General features: G+C 48.0%; 1 protein-coding gene across 4 annotated transcripts in view; it reads left to right on the top strand.

Annotated features, from left to right (window-relative positions):
• LOC119952024 (short transient receptor potential channel 5-like) overlaps positions 1–19,280 on the top strand; it is a 175,445-nt gene that overhangs the window by 119,374 nt on the left and 36,791 nt on the right. For all 4 annotated transcript variants that reach the window (XM_038775494.1, XM_038775491.1, XM_038775492.1 and 1 more), the window contains one exon: positions 12,613–12,808. In XM_038775494.1, coding sequence (XP_038631422.1) covers positions 12,613–12,808 — 196 coding nt within the window. The remainder of the gene's footprint in view (positions 1–12,612; positions 12,809–19,280) is intronic.

Raw genomic sequence — 19,280 nt, 5'->3', positions numbered from 1 at the left:
TCAGTCAACCCACTGTCATATTTCTCCGAGAGCATGATTGTAGCCGAACAAGAAACGCAATGATTGATTTTGGCCGGTGTTTTCTCTTTTACGCTGGTTGGATTTTTGAAAGTTAATTTAGATTTGGGACAGTGATTTGCAATTATCTAGTTGCAATTTGTAGAAATTCTTGATGCAAGCAGAATTTTGGTTTTGACAAAGCAGTCAAACTGATATTCAGATATTCAGCTGTCCTGGATTCTTCACTAAATACAATCATAGAATCATACAATTTACAGTGCAGAAAGAGGCCTTTCGGCCCATCAAGTCTGCACCGGCCCTTGGAAAGAGCACCCCACTTATGCCCACACCTCCACCCCTATCCCTGTAACCTCACCTCACCTTTTTGGACACTAAGGGTAATTTATCATGACCAATCCCCCTGGCCAATCCCCCTAAGCCTGCACATCTTTGGACTGTGGGAGGAAACCGGAGCACCCGGAGGAAACCCACGCAGACACGGGGAGAACGTGCAGACTCCCCACAGACAGTGACCCAAGCCGGGAATTGAACCCGGGACCCTGGAGCTGCGAAGCAACTGTGCAAACCACTGTGCTACCACGCTGCCCAATAGATCTCCAATCGGAGGGAATTTTAGTGCCACATTGGATTTTTTTTTTTGTTTCTTTACATAATTGATTAACAATTTATAGCCACAATTTGCAGTTCTAAATCTGCAGAATCAGAGCTGAAGAATGGGATAAAGAATAAACCACCTTACTGAAAATGTTTCTGAGATGCCGACAGGAGGGTAATCTGCTGAAGAGAAGTTTCAGAGTGTTTTTTTATCAGGCTGATATTTTTTGCTGAGCTGTACTACTCAACTTGCTGAAAATGAAGAACTCATAGTGTTAAACAGCTTTTCATGATTTGGGTGATTTTTCAAGAATTTTCTATTTCCCTTAAAAACAAAAAACACATTCAGAAAGTGACAGCTAGTTAAAAAGTACCAAAATTGCACTGAATTCTACAGAAGGGAACAAATAGTATAGTGGATAATGTTTCAAGACGAGTAATCCAGACATCAGGAGGTATGAGTTCAAATCCCACTAGAGCAGATGGAGAAAACATTTGTCTTGGTAATCATAATAAGGAAACTATTGGATTGTTCAAGGATTGTGGCAGAATAAGCACAGGAACAATGTCCACCTCCACGTCATCCAAAGTTGGAGCAATATTGCTGCTGCGTCACAGTCACTCAGTCACAAACCTGGAACCCGAGCACGGTGGATGGACCTGCATCACTTGAACTGCAGTTCTTTAAGAAGGTGGCTCACTGTGACCTTCTCAAGCACAATTAAGGATGGGCAATAAATGTTGGCCTTGCCAGTGATGCTCACATCCCATAAACAAATATAATGAAGGGAACATTGAACATAGAATCATATAGAACAGGAGACCAGATCCCAGAAAATCGGTGGAATTGTGAAATTTCACACCTCCGATGTAACATTTGCCTCATGAAAGATGCACTTACTCAACCATTTCTCCAGATAAAACCATCAAGTGATTCATCAGTTGGTGATAACTAGGTTTGCACAATTGCGTCTTACATTCTAAAGCCAATTGGTTAAAACTTGAAAAGGTTGTATTTGCTGGGAATTGTGCAGATCAATGGGACTAATTGGACAATTCTTTCAAAGAAACTGAACCGATGTTCCTCCAGTTTTATTTTCTCCTCACGTTTTCTCGGGGGCACTGACTCTTACTTGAGTACAATTCCAGAGGACGGTACCACCTTCCTTTCAGAATCTCACCCACATAGCCATTCTGCATACATCAAACTATGGCATCATCCGAGCACAGCATAGTCCCAAGGCGGAACAGTCACTCCATTTAAAAAATATTTGCATGTGCACTTGCTGTGACCTACAAGGCTACAGAGCAAGAGCTGGAAGATGGACCGAGGCTGGATAACTCTCTTTAGGCTGGCACAGACACGTTCAACCAAATGGCTCCCTTGTCATGCATCTTTCTCTGTTCATATGCATCATCTATGTTCATGGACGGGCAGCATGGTGGCACAGTGGTTAGCACTGCTGCCTCATGGCGCCGAGGACCCGGGTTCGATCCCGGCCCCGGGTCACTGACCATGTGGAATTTGCACATTCTCCCTGTGTCTGCGTGGGTCTCACCCCCACAACACAAAAAGATATGCAGGGTAAGTGAATTGGCCATGCTAAATTGCCCCTTAATTGGGGAAAAAAAATTGGGTAGTCTAAATTTAAAAACAAAGAAAAAAAAATCTATGTTCATGTACTTTTCAACGTGGGTCACTGGATATCAATCTGGAGTGGGAAACCTATGTCATTATATACACACAAGTATATGATGGTGCACAGACAGTCATTGATTGACACACAGGATGACCAATGAACACACAGAACACAGCAGCCAATCACCAGACAGGACACGGCCACTATAAAGCCAGAGGGCACTAGTTTTCCCGCTGTCTTGGGATGCAGCCTCTGAGACAGTCAGAGCCTGTGAGCAACAACACGAACATCCACCATGTGATAGTAAGACAGTCTGGTCAGGTTAGCTTCAGGTCTCCAGTCAACTCAGCATAGTGTCAACCCACAGTTAAAGTATGTTTAATATTAAGAGTTCAATAAAATAGAGTTGCATTTCTCCAAGTTTTGGAAGCCTGTCTCTCTCACTGCTATGGTAAATGCAGTCCTCGCAGACCCAGCATGCCCAACACTTCAACCTGGCAGTTTCCTTATCCTCTGTAAACAGGGACATTGATACCAATATTAGCACTCCACTGGCACTTTGCTTGAATTCGGCTAATTTAGCACAGAGGGGGGATTAAATTTGAGAGTGTCTTTCAGCTACATGTGGGATAATTTAGCTGGCCAGCGGGTAAGTTCCCTGATATTGAATTATCATTTAAATTACCTTCCTTGCTATGCTGCTGATGCTGTTCCTCTGCAGCCTGTGTGTATATGTATATATATAATATATATATATAAAAATAAGTAAAACTGCACTAAGAAGCTGTCGAATCTACAGCATTAAAGCTCCACGTGAGGTTTTTCCTGCTGTAGGAGTCAATAGAATATGACGAAAAACATCTTTTACTTGCCACTGAAGTGATCCCATTATTTGTTTTTAATGTTTTTATTCTCCATTTTCACATTTTCCTTCAAACTTTACACCCCACCAACGAGCAGTAAACGGTAACAGATACAAAGTCAATACCCTTAACATCAACAACAATGCCATCCTCCCACCACCCCAACCAACGGCCCACCTGTCAGTATATGCATCAAATAAAACAAACCCTCCCACGGTGGAACAAAAACTGCGAAAAAGAGAAAGCAGTCCAGAATTGCCCATGGCCACCATTAACCTATAGAGTTCCCCCACCCCCAGACGACACTCAGGGGCTAGTTTAGCACACTGGGCTAAATCGCTGGCTTTTAAAGCAGACCAAGCAGGCCAGCAGCACGGTTCGATTCCCGTACCAGCCTCCCTGAACAAGCGCCGGAATGTGGCGACTAGGGGCTTTTCACAGTAACTTCATTGAAGCCTACTCGTGACAATAAGTGATTTTCATTTCATTTCAATGCCATCCAACCTCCAAAAGAGTACCGTAAATGACACCCAAAAGTTGTAAACCACCCTCCTCCCCACCACTTCCTCTTGTAAAAATCCTCCCCTCCAACCTCGGTTCCTTCCCCCCAACTTTCCACCCCAGCTAGACCCCTCAGACCCTGTTCTGCCAGGCTCTGATGGCCGCAGCTCCTCCCCCCACCTCACCCCCATTCACTGGTCGGCTTAAACCGGCCAGCGTGGAGGCCCCCGCCCGGGTCTCTTTCCCCCTTGCCCGGCCCCAGGAAAAACCCAGAAGTCCCCTTTAGCACACAAACCCCACATACACACCCATACCACAAAGACCCCTCATTATGACTGAAAGTCCCATTTCTTCCCTTGTCCAAATATATACACAGTAAGAAGTCTTACAACACCAGGTTAAAGTCCAACAGGTTTGTTTCAAACACGAGCTTTCGGAGCACGGCTCCTTCTTCAGGTGAAGAAGGAGCCGTGCTCCGAAAGCTCGTGTTTGAAACAAACCTGTTGGACTTTAACCTGGTGTTGTAAGACTTCTTACTGTGCTCACCCCAGTCCAACGCCGGCATCTCCACATCATGGCAAATATATACAATGTTGGCTCCTATAGCCCATACACCAGCACGCAGTGAAACAAAAAAAAAGAAAAAATACCGTCATGAGGCTACATCGGTACATGACCATTTCTTAATTCTGCCACAGTCCTTCTGTCTTCACAAACTCCTCCGCTGCTTCCGCCATCCCAAAATAAAAGTCCTTGAACTTGTAGGTCACCCTCAGCTTCGCTGGATATACAATGCTGCACTGCACCTTGCTAATGTACAGTGCCCTCTTCACCCGGTTGAAGGCAGACCGCCTTCTCGCCAGCTCCACCGTAAAGTCCTGGTACACATGTATACCAGCTCCAGCCCACTGCACCACCCGCTTCTGCATAGCCCAGCACAGGACCTTCTCCTTTACACTGTACCTACGGAAGCACAGAGTCACTTCCCTTGGCGGCTCACTCGCCTTTGGTACAGGCTTCCACGACCGATGAGCCCGATCCAGCTCATATCGGGAGGGATCCTCCCCCTCCCCCAATAGTTTTGCCAACATCGTGGCAAAATACTCAATTGGCCTCGGTCCTTCCACTCCTCAATCCTCAAATTCTGTCGCCCGGATCTGTTTTCCAGGTCTTCCGAATTGATCCCATTATAGGGTCACCCTGCAAAAATTAAATCAGCAGTAAATATCCAATTTCTCAGCAAATCTAAAATTGCATATATTAAGTAACACAAGTTTTCAGCCTTTTCCAGTCATATTATGTGATCAGGGGTACAAGGTGAATGGGAATTGTAATAGTTTCCACAAACAGTAATCAATATAAGTTTATTTATAAAAGCAAAAGAACAGACAGTCATATGAGAGCCACTATCAGGTCGGCTCTGATTTTTGTTTTGAGACAAACTCCATGCTTTCTTTAAAGCTTGTGGGTGACACTGCCAAATTCTGATTTTGCAAAACCCAAGGCTCGCACAATGATCACAGAACAGCTACTGTTGTTTGCCGGTGATTATAATAATCATCTTTATTACTGTCACAAGTAGGCTTACATTGACACCGCAATGAAGTTACTGTGAAAATCCCCTAGTCGCCACACTTTGGCACCTATTCGGGTACACTGAGGGGGAATTAGAATGTCCAATTCATCTAACAAGCACGTCTTTCGGGACTTGTGGGAGGAAACCGGAGCACCTGGAGGAAACCCACATAGACACAGGAAGACCGTGCAGACTCCGCACAGAGTGACCAAGGGAATCGAACCCAGGACACAAGAGCTGTGAAGAAACAACGCTAACCACTGTGCTACCGTGCCATCCCTCTGAAGATGACATCCAGTCATTTGTTAACCGCTTTGCCCATGCTTTAGAATGCTTTGGCCTTAAGTAAGTCTGAAAAAGACAGAGATGTTGCAACAACCCTGGTCACAAACTCAAAGACCATTGAGTCAAAATTAACAATACACAGCACAGCCCAGTTCAGACTTTCTGCTGTCTTGGTAGTATCCGCTCCAATAACACTGTGTTGAATGATATTATTGCCTGGCAAATGCAAGCTCAGTATCTATGGACAATATCATAACTTAGCGTGATGTGTAAACTCTCGTCTAATCTAGTTCTTGTTCCAGGATGTTCCTCGTTTAAGTTAACCCCTATTTCTCTTAAACCTGTGTTCTCTTCCCAATGATTGTGGTACATCCAAACTGGAAGTGACTTCCTTTTCTTCTGCGCATCGTCTCATGGCAGAAGAGTCCGATGCGAGATCGACATGAACGTGCACAGAACAGGCAGTTCATCTTGTCATTGTTAATGCTTGGGGAACTTCTGCAGTTGTGCCACTTGTAACCTTCCTCTGTTCATGTTGAATGTTGCAAGTTTTCTTCCTAAGAAAAGGAGGAGGTTTGCGTTGCATTGCAGAGCTTTGCAAAGCTCTTTTTTTGGGGTTGTCTTCCGCAGCTGGTACTAACCATCTCGAGACACTTCCCCTAGAAGTTCTGCTTGGGGATTCTGTAGTCATCCATAAGGGAGACAATGGCTTGCCAATCTAAGTTGAATTCTCTCCTAAATACACACTAATAAACAAGGGACCATAGGAAAAAGTAGGCCATTCAGCCCCTCGAGTCTGCAACACCATTCAAGTAGGTCATGGCTGATTTTCTATCACAGTGTCATATTCCCACGGTATATCCATATCCTTTGATATCATTAATATATGGAAATCTATTGAACACTGTCTTGAACATGCTCAAGGACTGAGCCTCCACAGTCCTCTGGGATATAGAATTCCAAAGTTTGTGAATGAAGAAACTTTTCCTACTTCAGTCTTAAATGACTTATGTCTTATTTGAAGACTGTGTCCCCTGGTTCTAGACTGCAGCCAGGGGAAACAAACATCCTTCCTGCATCTAATCCGTTCAGGTTTGTAAGAATTTTTCATGTTTTAATGAGATCACATTTCTTTCTTCTAAACTCGAGAGACCATGGCCGGGAATCTCCAAAATCCTGGCCAAGTGTTGACGCTGGCGTAAACACCGGGGTGTTTCACGCCAGCATCAATGGACCTCTTGGCCCAGCGATTTAGTGGGCCACAAGGAACCAACATGGCGCCGGAGTGGTGCGCGCTGCTCCGGCATCGACATGCAGCCCTGTACTGCCGGCGCGGGACCGCGCATGAACATGGTAGCCGTTTCTGCGGCCACGCATGCGCGTGGTGGCCGTTTCCGCGCCGGCGCCGCGCAACATGGTGTAGCGACACAGTGGCCCCGCCCGGAAGAAGGTAGGCCCCTCCAGATCGCGCGCATCCGCCGATCGGTAGGCCCCGATCGCGGGCCTGGCCGTCGTGTGGGCTCCCGTCGGAGTCTGAGCTTCCCCCCCCCCCCACCCCACCCCCACCAAGACAGCCACCACGGCCGCGTGTCTGAGCTCCCGCCGGGTGGTACCAGGTTGCCGGAGAATCGCATCCCAGTGTTGGAGAGGTGTGGCAGGAGTTTCAGGTGCCATCGCCGATTCTCCGACCCAGCGTGGACCCGGAGAATCCCGGCCCATAAGCCCAGGCATCTCAACCTCTCCTCATAGGATAATCCTGTCATCCCAGGAATCAGTCTGGTGAACCTCCATTGCACGACCTCTGTACAAGTATATAATAATCTTTATTAATGTCACGAATAGGCTTACATTTACACTGCGATGAAGTTACTGTGAAAATCCCTTAGTCGCCACATTCCGGCGCCTGTTCGGGTACACAGAGGGAGAGTGCAGAATGTCCAATTCACCTAACAGGCTTGTGGACAGAAACCGGAGGACCGGAGTAAACCCACGTAGACATGGGGAGAACGTGCAGACTCCGTACAGACAGTGATCCAAGCCAGGAATCGAACCAGGGTCCCTGGAGCTGTGAAGTAGCAGTGCTAACCACAATGCTACCGTGCCACCCTCTTATCCTTCTTTGGGTAAAGGGACAAAACCTGTACACAATACTCAGATGTGGGGCGATTCTCCCACCTCGTTGTGCTATTGCTGGAGCGCAATGAGGCCGGTGAATAGTGGGAGAGGCCGAAAACGAGAACCACGATAGGCGCCAAACAGTTTGCGATGCAACAGGCCTGCTGCCATAGGCGAAATCCGGCTATCACCGTAGCGTGGCGAGAAAACAATTATCACCACTCAAGCCCTACAATTAACGAGAGCTACCCCTTATCAAACGGCCTCACGTCATTCAGCCGCCTCCCCAGCAAGTGGTTGTGCTGGTGCCGGTTAGCACTCCTCTTGAAAAAAGCGAACCTGGCGGAAAGGCTTCTGTGGGAGCAGAGGAGGTGAGTAGCCATCTTTGTTCACAGGCAAAGAGCTAGGGGTGATGAGCTTGCCACCCCAGTGCTTGACGGAGTTGGAGGCCCCTCTGCTGGGAGTGGGGGTCCCTCCGCAGGGGTGGGTCACCATGGCAGTGTGGAGGGGTGGACACTGGAAAGGCAACTGGGAGGGGCAACAGCGCCGGGCACCAGCATGACAGCCCCTGGATCGCATGCAACCGTTCCGAGCGTGACCCGAATCCCTGCCTATCTGCACCAATGACCACCCATAACCCCCACAGACTGTCGAGGTCTCTGGCCTTACAGCTGAAGGCTATTGCTAATCAAGAATTGGCAATCGTGGTTGGATTGAATTCCCATGGGTAAGCGGGCCATGTAGCATGTGCACCTCATTGCCTAGGATCCCTATCACACCTTTATATCTGGACACTGTGTTTGATCACTGCAGTAGGCAACCCCTCATACACACACATCAGCCAACATTCGAACACCAGAGGATGGGACATGGCCCCGGGAACACCTCCACGGCTGGAGGGTGGGTGAGTGCCATGATGAGGGGGAGATGCCTGAAGAGATATGCCAAGGGTTCGGAGGTCAGCCCACATTGCGGAAGAACATGGCTAAGGTATCATACTAGTTGTGCACAAAGGTGTTTCTGGGGGGAACAATTCCCCACTCTCCCGATGATGCACCCCAGACCCTACCTACCCCCCCCCCCCCTCCCCCCCCATCCCCTCCCTCCTCTCCCCAGGTGTCCTGGGGATCCTCGATATGCTTTGCCTTCCTTGCTCTACCACTATGTCTAGGTGTGTCCCCACAGTGCACATCAGATGTGGAGACAGAAAGCTGCTTAGCTCATCTCTGCCCTTAGGGCAGCACAGTAGCATAGTGGTTAGCACAATTGCGTCACAGCTCCAGGGTCCCAGGTTCGATTCCCGGCTTGGATCACTGTCTGTGCGCAGTCTGCACGTTCTCCCTGTGTGTGCATGGGTTTCCTCCGGGTCCTCCGGTTTCCTCCCACAGTCCAAAGATGTGCAGGTTAGGTGGATTGGCGATGCTAAAATTGCCCTTAGTGTCCAAAGTTGCCCTTCGTGTTGGGATGGGTTACTGGGATAGGGTAGAGGTGTGGGCTTGGGGAGGGTGCTCTTTGCAAGAGCCGGTGCAGACTCGATGGGCCGAATGGCCTCCTTCTGCACTGTAAATTCTATGGTCTATGATCTCGTCGCCTCCGCTACCCTAGGCGGGTGTCCTCTGGTGGTTCTGGGGCCGGAAGGCCCCGACTCACTTTTCTACGGCACGTCCCATGTGCTGGCTGGGAAACACGGCCTCATCCGAGCGGTGAAACTCAGGGGAGCTGGTGGCAACTGTCGCCACTCCATGGGATGGGTCCGGATTGGCACCGGTTCAAGCCCCGGCTGCCCCGGCATCATCTGGCTCTGCCAACCCTGGCAGTTCCCCAATGTCTGCACCGTGGTGTCGACGCCCTTGATGATGCTCCTCAGTGACTGGGCCATGCTCTGCACTGCCTCAGCAATGTCGACCTGCGAATGGGACACGCTCCACAACGCCTCAGCCATTCCCATCTCAGAGCGGGACATGGCCCGCAGAACCTCACCAAGGTCAGCCTGATACTGGGTCACAACCCCCAGTGAGTCGGACATTCCGCCAAGACCATCAACCATGGCTATCGCCGACTGCGCGACGCCTTGAACACCTTCGCCAATTGTGCTGAAGTCCTGCACCAGGGTCTCCACTGCGGTCGCCACCCTAGTAGTATTGGCTTCAGTGCCACGGACTGCCGGCAATATCTCCTGCGCCCGTGGCCTCTGGGACTTCTCCAAGCGGCTATGGACCTGTTGGAGTGTTGCTGACATCTCCCTCTGAATGTCCAAGCCGCTCCCTAATGTCAGCATCAGCTCCAGAATAGCCTGTTCCACAGGCTCAGCAACAGGCTGGGACCCAGCAGACCTCTGACTGATGTCTCGCCTGAGGGTTCCTGCCTCCACCTGATGTATATCAGCAGTGTGGTGCTCACCAGATTGCGCCCCAGAAGCCTGACCACTAACGTTTCACACCGAGGTACGTGTATCTGTGCTGGTGGAGAGTGCAGATGAAAGCTGTGATGCTTCGATCGGATCTTCCTCAGAGATCCCCTCTGAGGTGTTCTCCTGGGAGGCTGAAGTGGGAGCCACCCGGGATAGGCCGCGGCGTCAGCTGGAGGATCTGAGGAAGAATGGACATGTGGTCAGTGGGAGGTTGGATCAATCAGAGGGCACGCTCCTCGAAGGTGATGAGGAGTCTTAAGTCCTGCGCACCACCGCCAATCTGGGGCCTCTCCCGACGGTTGTGGGTGAGCGTTTCCCGAGGAGACACAGAAAGGGTTCGTTAAGTGCACCAAATAACGTTGAATAACATCGCCGACCTCGTTGGGCCAAGCGCTGGGAAGCTCGCATCAGTTCCCATTCGCTGCGACACTTCAAAATCTTTCCGGAGAATCGTGCCTGTGGTTTCTATACAACTGGAGCAGGATTTCTTTATTCCTGTACTCTAACCCTCTTGCCATGAATGCCAACATCTTCTGTTGCAATGAATGTTAGCTTTCAGTGACTTCTGAAAAGGGGCACCCAGGTACCTTTGGACATTAACACTTCAGAAACTCTCACCATTTAAGAAATACCCTGCCATACAGGCAGGGCAGGAAGAGAGAAATACATTCTTCATCAATAGAAGCAGTGCCATGCAAATGAATTTTACATTCCTGTATATTTTATTTCTATGAAGAGGAGGGATAATGGGAACTGTTTAGCTCAGACACCCAGAATCAGCATTGAGCACTCCAGGTCAGGTAGAGCACGGGTCGATGCAAAATAATCCAATATGACTTCCCTTCCAGCTTCACAAGAGCAGCCCTACTTCAACAGTTCAACATTTTCCCTTTTCTCACGTCTGTTAGATAGATAGTGAAATTAAATGGGCCAAATGGCCTTCCTAATCTGACTGCTGGTTTAGTGATAATTAATGAAGTTAAAGGTGGTGGGAAGTAGGTGGAGGTTGGCCAGGTTAGTTTCATTCAGGGCACTTTTATCCTGGTTTGTTTTTGGCCTTCAGGTGAAAGCCAAGCTTCTAACACTGTTAAATGCTTTTTTTTATTAGAAACCGCAGGTCCTTTGACAAATTGCTGTCCTTTAGTAGCTGGTGCTTGGCAGTCCTCGGTTTCAGCTCTGATTTAATTCCACACTTTACCAACAACTGAGTCCCATATACTTGATTCTGAATGGAGAACCAAAGAGAATTATTACCCCCGCAATGAAGTTCTGCTATACCTGTATTGGAAAAGAACTTGGAAGAGGAATGAATAAAACTATTAGCTTGAGAATTGGAACACAATCAGGGATGCAATCTGATGATCACCCCCCAAAAACGACCAGAATGTGTTTCTTTGATGTAGACGTTGTCGTGATATGCATCGCTGTATGTACACAAGGGGTTAATGTAAATACACTACAACTAAGTAACCACTAGATGGAGCACCAAAGATGTCATGATATGCAGACACGCAACCGATGGGTCATTAGAACAGGACACAACCAATGGGTAATCAAGCCACCCAGAGGTGGCATTACCACAAGGGGGCACGACACAACCCATATAAAAAGGACAAGACACACAGGCTCTGCCTCTTCTAGTGGCAGAAACCAAGAGAGCAAGACAGGGTTGATTATCAGCAACATCACACCCTAGCACATGGTCGAGAGCAAGCTTATATAGTTAGCGGAATAGACTGAGTTACTAGAGGCAGATTAGTAGAGTGTCGAACTCATTCAAGAGCATTGTTAATCGTTCAATAAATACGTTGAACTTATCTCCGAGTCTGGAGCACCTTTCAGCAGAGCCTACATCAAGTAGCAGCTTATGTTACTAGCAATAACATAACACAACAGACGTTTTCTGTTTAAACATACTGGTTGTTGTAAGTTGAAGGTGTTTATGATTTTATCACAGTTTCTTTGATCAAGTAACAAATCTGCAGAGTTTTTTTTTCCGATTGTAGTCCAACGATTCTGGAATACCCTGCAGCACATATATTTGGGAAGTGTCCAAGTGATTAATTTAATTCAGCACACATCATGTAACGTAGAATGCATCTTTGTAACAACTATTTGCAAATAGCGCGATAACAGCTTTAATTGATACTGTCAGCGAGAGTGCTCTGGCCTCCCATGAATGACCTGATTTCCAAAGCGTTTCACATGAAGATATCACAACTCTGTGATTCGTGAGCTCAGCACAAAATCGGTGCTACACGTTAGTTTTTGTGTTGACTTTTTCTGGTAGAGTTTTGGAAATGGATTTTAAAATGACTTCCCAATGTCACTGACGAGCCTTCTTTTTGTACCCAGAGTCAGTATACCGGACAGTTCCTCAGTCAGACACAGAGTAAGGTCTTCAGTTATCTAACCAAACAATGTGCTTTAACAATGCTTGTTTTCCTATGTGAAATCCATTGGCATTTTGATATCAGCGGTGAATCATCGATCAGAAGTCAATCCTGAATGTTATATGTTGGACCACTTACCTGGAATGTGGACTTTGTTTCGACTGATTCTGCCATTTCTTTGTCTCAGAAATGATAACATTGTCTCTTTTTGCAGATTATTTGAGACGTTACAATCCCTATTCTGGTCAGTTTTTGGTCTGTTGAATTTGTACGTCACAAATGTGAAAGCTCGGCACGAGTTCACGGAGTTTGTTGGAGCCACCATGTTTGGAACTTACAATGTAATCTCCTTGGTTGTCTTGCTCAACATGCTGATTGCCATGATGAATAACTCTTACCAGCTCATTGCAGTAAGTTCATTCTGATGATTCTTTACAGCAAAATAATTAGCCTATACATTTAAAGAGTTGAGATTGCTGTCGTGTGCCAGCAAGTGTAAGAGAGAAAAAATACATATATTTAGCATCTCTCACATCTTCAGTCAACAGTCGCCATTTTGTTTTGGACGTGAAGAGCGGCCAATTTGCTGACTGTAAGTCCTCTCAAACACCACTGACGTAAACAAACATTTAATTTGTTTCAGTGACGTTGGTTTGATGTTGTCCAGGAGATTTTCCCTTGCTGCTCTCCTTTGAAAAAAGCCTTGTGACCGTCGACAATTAGTTTCATGTTGTGACTTCCCAATTTGCAGAGCTACTTGGAATGGTGCATGAGGAAAGCCAGGCATTCAGCTGCAAGAGGAGGGAAAATTGTGAGGAGATACTTAAATCAGGACACATATTGTAGTGCCTCACTCATAAATGGTTCTGGTGGAGGCATTTGGGATTAACTGTCACCTGCCCCTTAATTGGAGAATGGTGAAATGAAGAGGAAAATATGTAAGGAACTGCCAAAATAATTAAAACTTTGAAGGATATAAATTAGGAAGTGCCAGTGTGTATTACATGACTAAAAGAAAATGTCTTCAGGAACTCATTATGTTCCAGAATTTAACAAGAAACATCTGTGATATGTGACAGGTGAAGCAGTAAAACCCACAGCAGGACTCAGTTAGGATCTCATCAGCTCGCAGTCTGTGGTCAGGGCATGGAAACCTAGGCAGGGTATCCACTCCTATTTGCAACTTGTCCATCCAAGTGCCTTTGCCGGAGTCAGGATAGGGTCAGGCTCACTGTACTGTCTTACATAGTTGGAATGTCTGCTGACCATCACTATCACAGTGACCCCAGACGGTACACGGTGACTTTGTAACTGCACCCTGACAGGGGCAGTCACCAATTCCAGGAAGAAATGAAAGGTGAAAGAAAAATTAAAAGGCAATGTGGAAGGGGCAGGGGAATAGGACAAAGTGGAAAGGTCTTGGAAGCTGGCACGGGTAAACTGAGCCAAATAACCTGCTTCTGTGTCCCATAAAAATGCTCTAATTCTCATGCGAGAGAAAGAAGGGGAAAGCTGAGTGAATACGCTCTCAATGAGCGCCCATTTCCAGTCTTTACGTCGCTCGTCGACTGTTGTAATACCACCTTGCTAGCCACAGCCGGAACTGTGTGGTGGACTGGGGTGATCTTATTTCAGTATAAATGACCATTCATTCCACGGGTTACCAAGCGTGGTGTCACCACCCACCAAATGTGAGCTGGAGACCGTGTAGTTGTATCTAGGTGTGTCCGGAGACGGCCAACCCTTTGTTGTCATCTGACCCGCAGGTACAGGTTGACAATCATCATTTGATCACAATAGGGTTTTATTTCCCATACATTTACTATAACAAGAACCGCGAGTTTCACATACATATTAGGAGTAACTGTCCATCTCGCACATCCCGGGAGAGGTCATTCACCTGCCGTCGCCCGACCCTTCGAGGTTCGGGCAGATGAAACTGAATGTCAAAATCAATGTCGTTGGGGTTTGCCAGACCCCACTGCTTGCCACCACCAAGACCAGCCAACGAAACGGGTAGACGAGACGTATCCGAGCACTTATCCGTGTTCCGACCTCATTCCGACCGCCCGGACGTCAGTTGAATCTTGGGCATTGTATTTGCCCATTCGGGCCGTCATCCTCAGGATGGTAAGAGGCTGCATGCACTCCCCTCGTCTCCCGGGTGGTGACCAACTAACATCGGCATAGCCAGGACGCGTCGGAACACACACCATCCGAAGATCAACAATTCCTTTTTAAAAAAAGAACTTTGCGTACGAGGGTATGAGCATGCTGCTGGTCTCGGCCAGTCGACATGGGTACAAACCAACCTGTTGCCCAAGGAGGTTGTACCGCTGGTGCCCCCGTTGCTGAGGTGCGACTCGTTGCAGTAGTGAACCAGCAGATTCCTGCAATTACTAGCACGGTGGCCCTGGACCATAAAGGTTACCTGTTGGTTGCCCAACATTAAGGCTTCTGTACCGTGCACACGCTTATTTCTGGGCGGCCGAAGATTCTTGGCCAGTTGCTTTAGCCGGTTCCTGCATCTCTCCCCCATCATAGGAACCGTTGCCCGGCGGGACCAACGCGGAGGCGCAACTCACCACGGTATAGAATGGGTGCTTAGGTTAAGATTCCCGTGGTTACTGTAACTATGAACAAACCCAGTCTCCCGGGTAGAATCCAACTAACATCGGCGTAGCCAGGACGCGTCGGAAACTCCCGTCCTCGTTAAGAGAGTCATAGTTACTCCCGACAAAGTGGAAAGGTCTTGGAAGCTGGCACAGGTAAACTGAGCCAAATAACCTGCTTCTGTGTCCCATAAAAATGCTCTAATTCTCATGCGAGAGAAAGAAGGGGAAAGCTGACATAATGAAGTCCACGGTTACTACCTTGCAATAGAAGTGCACAGCTGGTATCTCACACTACACAGATTCAGGCCCAGATCTTCCAGTGTCCGGATGATCGGAGACCAGGCACACCCAAGGAGGATGTGTTATGGGATTTCTGTGAAGTTCCAATGCAAGGATCCCTCAAGAAATGCCCAGGAAATTTCAACTTCAGACAGGCAATTCTCCTGCTTCCGGAACCCTCTGGAAAAAGTCTCCGACTGTGAGTTAGACTCTGGGGCTTTGGTGGGTTCCAACTCAGGAAATGTCAGACAGGAACAAAACATGTCCAACTCCGGATAACAGGCTCTACACCCTGCCAGCCCCGACTGCCCCACACCTCCGCCAACCCTCTGAGCCCCTAACCTCTGAAATCCCCCTTATCATCCTACTACTTGACCCCGAGTCTCCCATCAACCTTCTGACTTGCCTGTACCTTGTATCTCCCTTCCCCAACTCCCCCTCCCCCCTCCCAATTCCACTCTGGCCTCTCCGTGGCCCTAAATCCCTTCTGACCCCTCATCCGACCCTCTGACTGCTTCTAAGTCTCCAATTGCCCTTCCAAACCTGCCACTGGCCTTCCTGAGGGAGGCAGTGGCATAGTGATATTGTCGCTGGATTAGTAATTCAGAGACCCAGAGCCATGCTCTGGAGACCTGGGTTCGAATCCCGCCGTAGCAGATGGTGAAATTTGAATTCAATAAGAAACCTGGAATTAAAACGCTAAAGATGACCATGAAACCATTGTTGATTGTCGTAAAACCTCATCTGGTTCACTAACCTCCTTTAGGGGAGGAAATATGTCGTCCTTAACTGGTCTGGTCTACATGTGACTCCAGACCCACAACAATGTGGTTGACTCTGAACTGCCCTTGGGCATGACACCCACATCCCGTGAAAAACCTGTCTCTGACCCTCCAATTCCCCTGACTGCCCCCGACCTTCCGACTGCCAAGGACCCTCCAACTTCCCCCAACCCGCCCCATGACTCATCCTCCGACCTTTTGCCTCCAGCAAACCCCCCCCCCCCCCCCCCCCCCACTCCCCTGATTGACCCTCTGGCTTCCTCTTTGGCAACTCAACTCCTCACCTCCTTCGCCCTGACCTGACCTCACCATCTACCTATCCCCTGCCACCTACCATGCTACCCAACTGGCATCCTATCACCCTACACAGCCGGTGCCTACCCGCACCACGAGCCTGCCAGCCTACCCACTTACTCACGCTCATTAGGACACTGAAAAACTATTTAAACGTTTCAAAGCTTTTCAGTGCGTTAGTGAAGGAAGACTTACCAAAATAGAGCAGCTGGTGCTGTAAAAAGGGGATGTGGTTTTGTTTCCACCTGATGATCCTGTGCCCAAAGGAGGAAACCCAGAACAAGAACAGTCTGGGTTTGGAAGTCCAGAAATGCGGAACACCATCTTAGTATAAAGAAATATGAGTAGAGTAATCTGATAGTGAATGACACTCCTCAGAAGATTTGGCTCAATATTACAGTAAATACCTTCTATTACCTTATCTTCGCCACAGTTAATACATAATTCTTGCATGCCTTCTTACAAAAATATTACATAGCCCACTCATACTTCACAATGATGTTTATTTATAATATATAGCTAATCTCATCCAAAGAAGCGTAATGTGGTTCATCCATACAAACTGCACATTTGCTTTTTTAATATTTATGATCATATTAGGATAATCAATGAAAAGAGAGAAACAGAAGATACCAGCTATTTGTGATACAGACAGAAAATATGGGAAATTTCTAGTTCCACTTGTCTATTTTCAAGGCTTCATCCTATATTCAGAGCTTCCCGGGATACGTCAAAGGACGTTATTACACATAACATGCTATTTTCCCTGCGGTTCTCTTTGAAGGTTAATAGCACTTTAAAACAAAAATCAAAAAGCTAGACAGTTAGGCAAGAAGTTTAATCATGTACTTGAATCATTGAAGATTGATTGTATCTGCCAGCTCAGTGCTCCAGCAGTGTTGCTTAATGCCAACATCTTACACTGTAGCTTTCTGTGACATTTAAACAAAATATGAACAGAATCAGGCCACCAACGTATTAGGATTGGTATTTGGATGATGATCTGATCTAGAAATACAGATTTTGTTTGCATTGCAAACTTTGGCATCTTCAGAATTAAGTATAATTGTGAGGCACCATTTCAGAGAGACTGACTACAGCAGTCGGATACATTACAGTCACAGGGGTCACAGACGGCACACGGAGACACGACAGTCACAAGAATCACAGACACCAGAGAGAGACTCTACAGTCACAGGAATCACAAACAGGAGATTTACGGCCGCATTTTATTTGAGCGAGAGCGCGACACAGCCGTTAGATTGCGGGAGAGGACAAAATCGGGAATCCCGCCAGGCACCGATTGGTCGGCATGGCAATAAACCAGTAATCACCACTTAAGGCCAATCTCCATACAATTAACGGGAATGACCCGCTATCTAATGGCCTCCCCAGTAAGTGATCACGCGGGAACAGATTAATAGTCCTTTTTAAAAAGGTGAAGCTTGCGGAATGGCTGCTGTGGGAATCTGAGAGGTGAGTAACCATCTTCACTCTCGGACGATAAGCCTGGGGGCACTGGGGTTGCTTTCCAGTGCTCAGGGCGGGGGTCACCCCTAGTCTGGGGGGTTGGGGGGGGGCATTTCTCAGCATCCCCAGGTCCACCATGCCACCCTCCTGGAGCACGTGGACCCATAATGGGGACAACTGCAGCCCACCGACCACCCATACCTCCCACTGACCATCGACGCCTCTGGCCGCGTGACTGAAGGCTATTGCTAATAGGGAATTGGCAAGCGTAGCTTATTTTTTTAAAGTATTTTTATTCAACAGATTTTCACAAGACAAAAACAACCCCAAACAAACAAAAAACTCCCTAAACCACACCCCCACCCCCCCCCCCCCCCCCCCCCCCACCTCCCCCAATAATCATCAGTAATCGAACGTGCATAATGAAAAAAAACCAACAATTGTAGAACCCCTCCTTCACCCCCCCCCCCCCCCCCCCCTCAGCGCAAACTTCACCTTCACCAGGGTCAAAAACTCCAGCAGGTCCCTCCCCACTCTGAGGCACAGGGTGGAGAAGCTGACCTCCACCCAACCAAGAACTGCCTATGAGGCGAAGGCTAAGACATCTGGCCCCGCACCCACCTGCAGCTCAGACCGGTCCGACACTCTGAATATGGCTTTTAGGGGATCGGGCTCCACATCCACATGTAATACCCCCGAGATTGCACTAAACACCACCCTTCAAAACCTTTCTAGCTTCGGGCAGGACCAAAACATATGGATATGGTTCGCGGGGCCCCTCCCACATTGCTCACAGACATCCTCCACCCACTCGAACAGCTGACTCATCCTCGATTTTGTGAGGTGTGCCCTGAACACTACCTTAAGTTTTATCAGCCCCAAACCTGCACACAAGGTCGAGGCATTCACCCTCCAAAGCACCTCGCACCACAGTACCTCTTCCAGTGCTGCCCCCAGCTCTTCCTCCCACTTTGCCTTAATCCCCTCCATGGATATCCTATCCTCCTCCAGGGTCCTCCGCCGAGAGAACCCCCCCTCTCCAACTCTCCAAGCATGCTCCGAAATCATGATTGCTAAGTACTCCGGCTGCCTAAACCAGCCAATAGTGCCTTCCCCACTATGAAAAAATCAATCTCCAAATACATCTTGTGTAGACAGTAGCACAGTGGTTAGCACCGTTGCTTCACAACGGCAGGGTCCCGGGTTTGATTCCCAGCCTAGGTCACTGTCTGTGCGGAGTCTGCACCTTCTGCCCATGTCTGCGTGGATTTCCTCTGGGTGCTCCGGTTTCCTCCCACAAATCCCGAAAGACGTGCTGTGAGGTGAATTGGATATTTGGAATTCTCTCTCAGTGTACCCGAACAGGCGCTGGAATGTCGTGACTAGGGTCTTTTCACAGTAACATCATTGCATGTTAATGTAAGCCTACTTATGACAATAAT

This window comes from Scyliorhinus canicula, chromosome 17 (genome assembly GCF_902713615.1).
Source record: "Scyliorhinus canicula chromosome 17, sScyCan1.1, whole genome shotgun sequence".
NCBI classification, from domain to species: Eukaryota; Metazoa; Chordata; class Chondrichthyes; order Carcharhiniformes; family Scyliorhinidae; genus Scyliorhinus; species Scyliorhinus canicula.
This window is presented reverse-complemented; position numbering and strand designations above follow the sequence as displayed.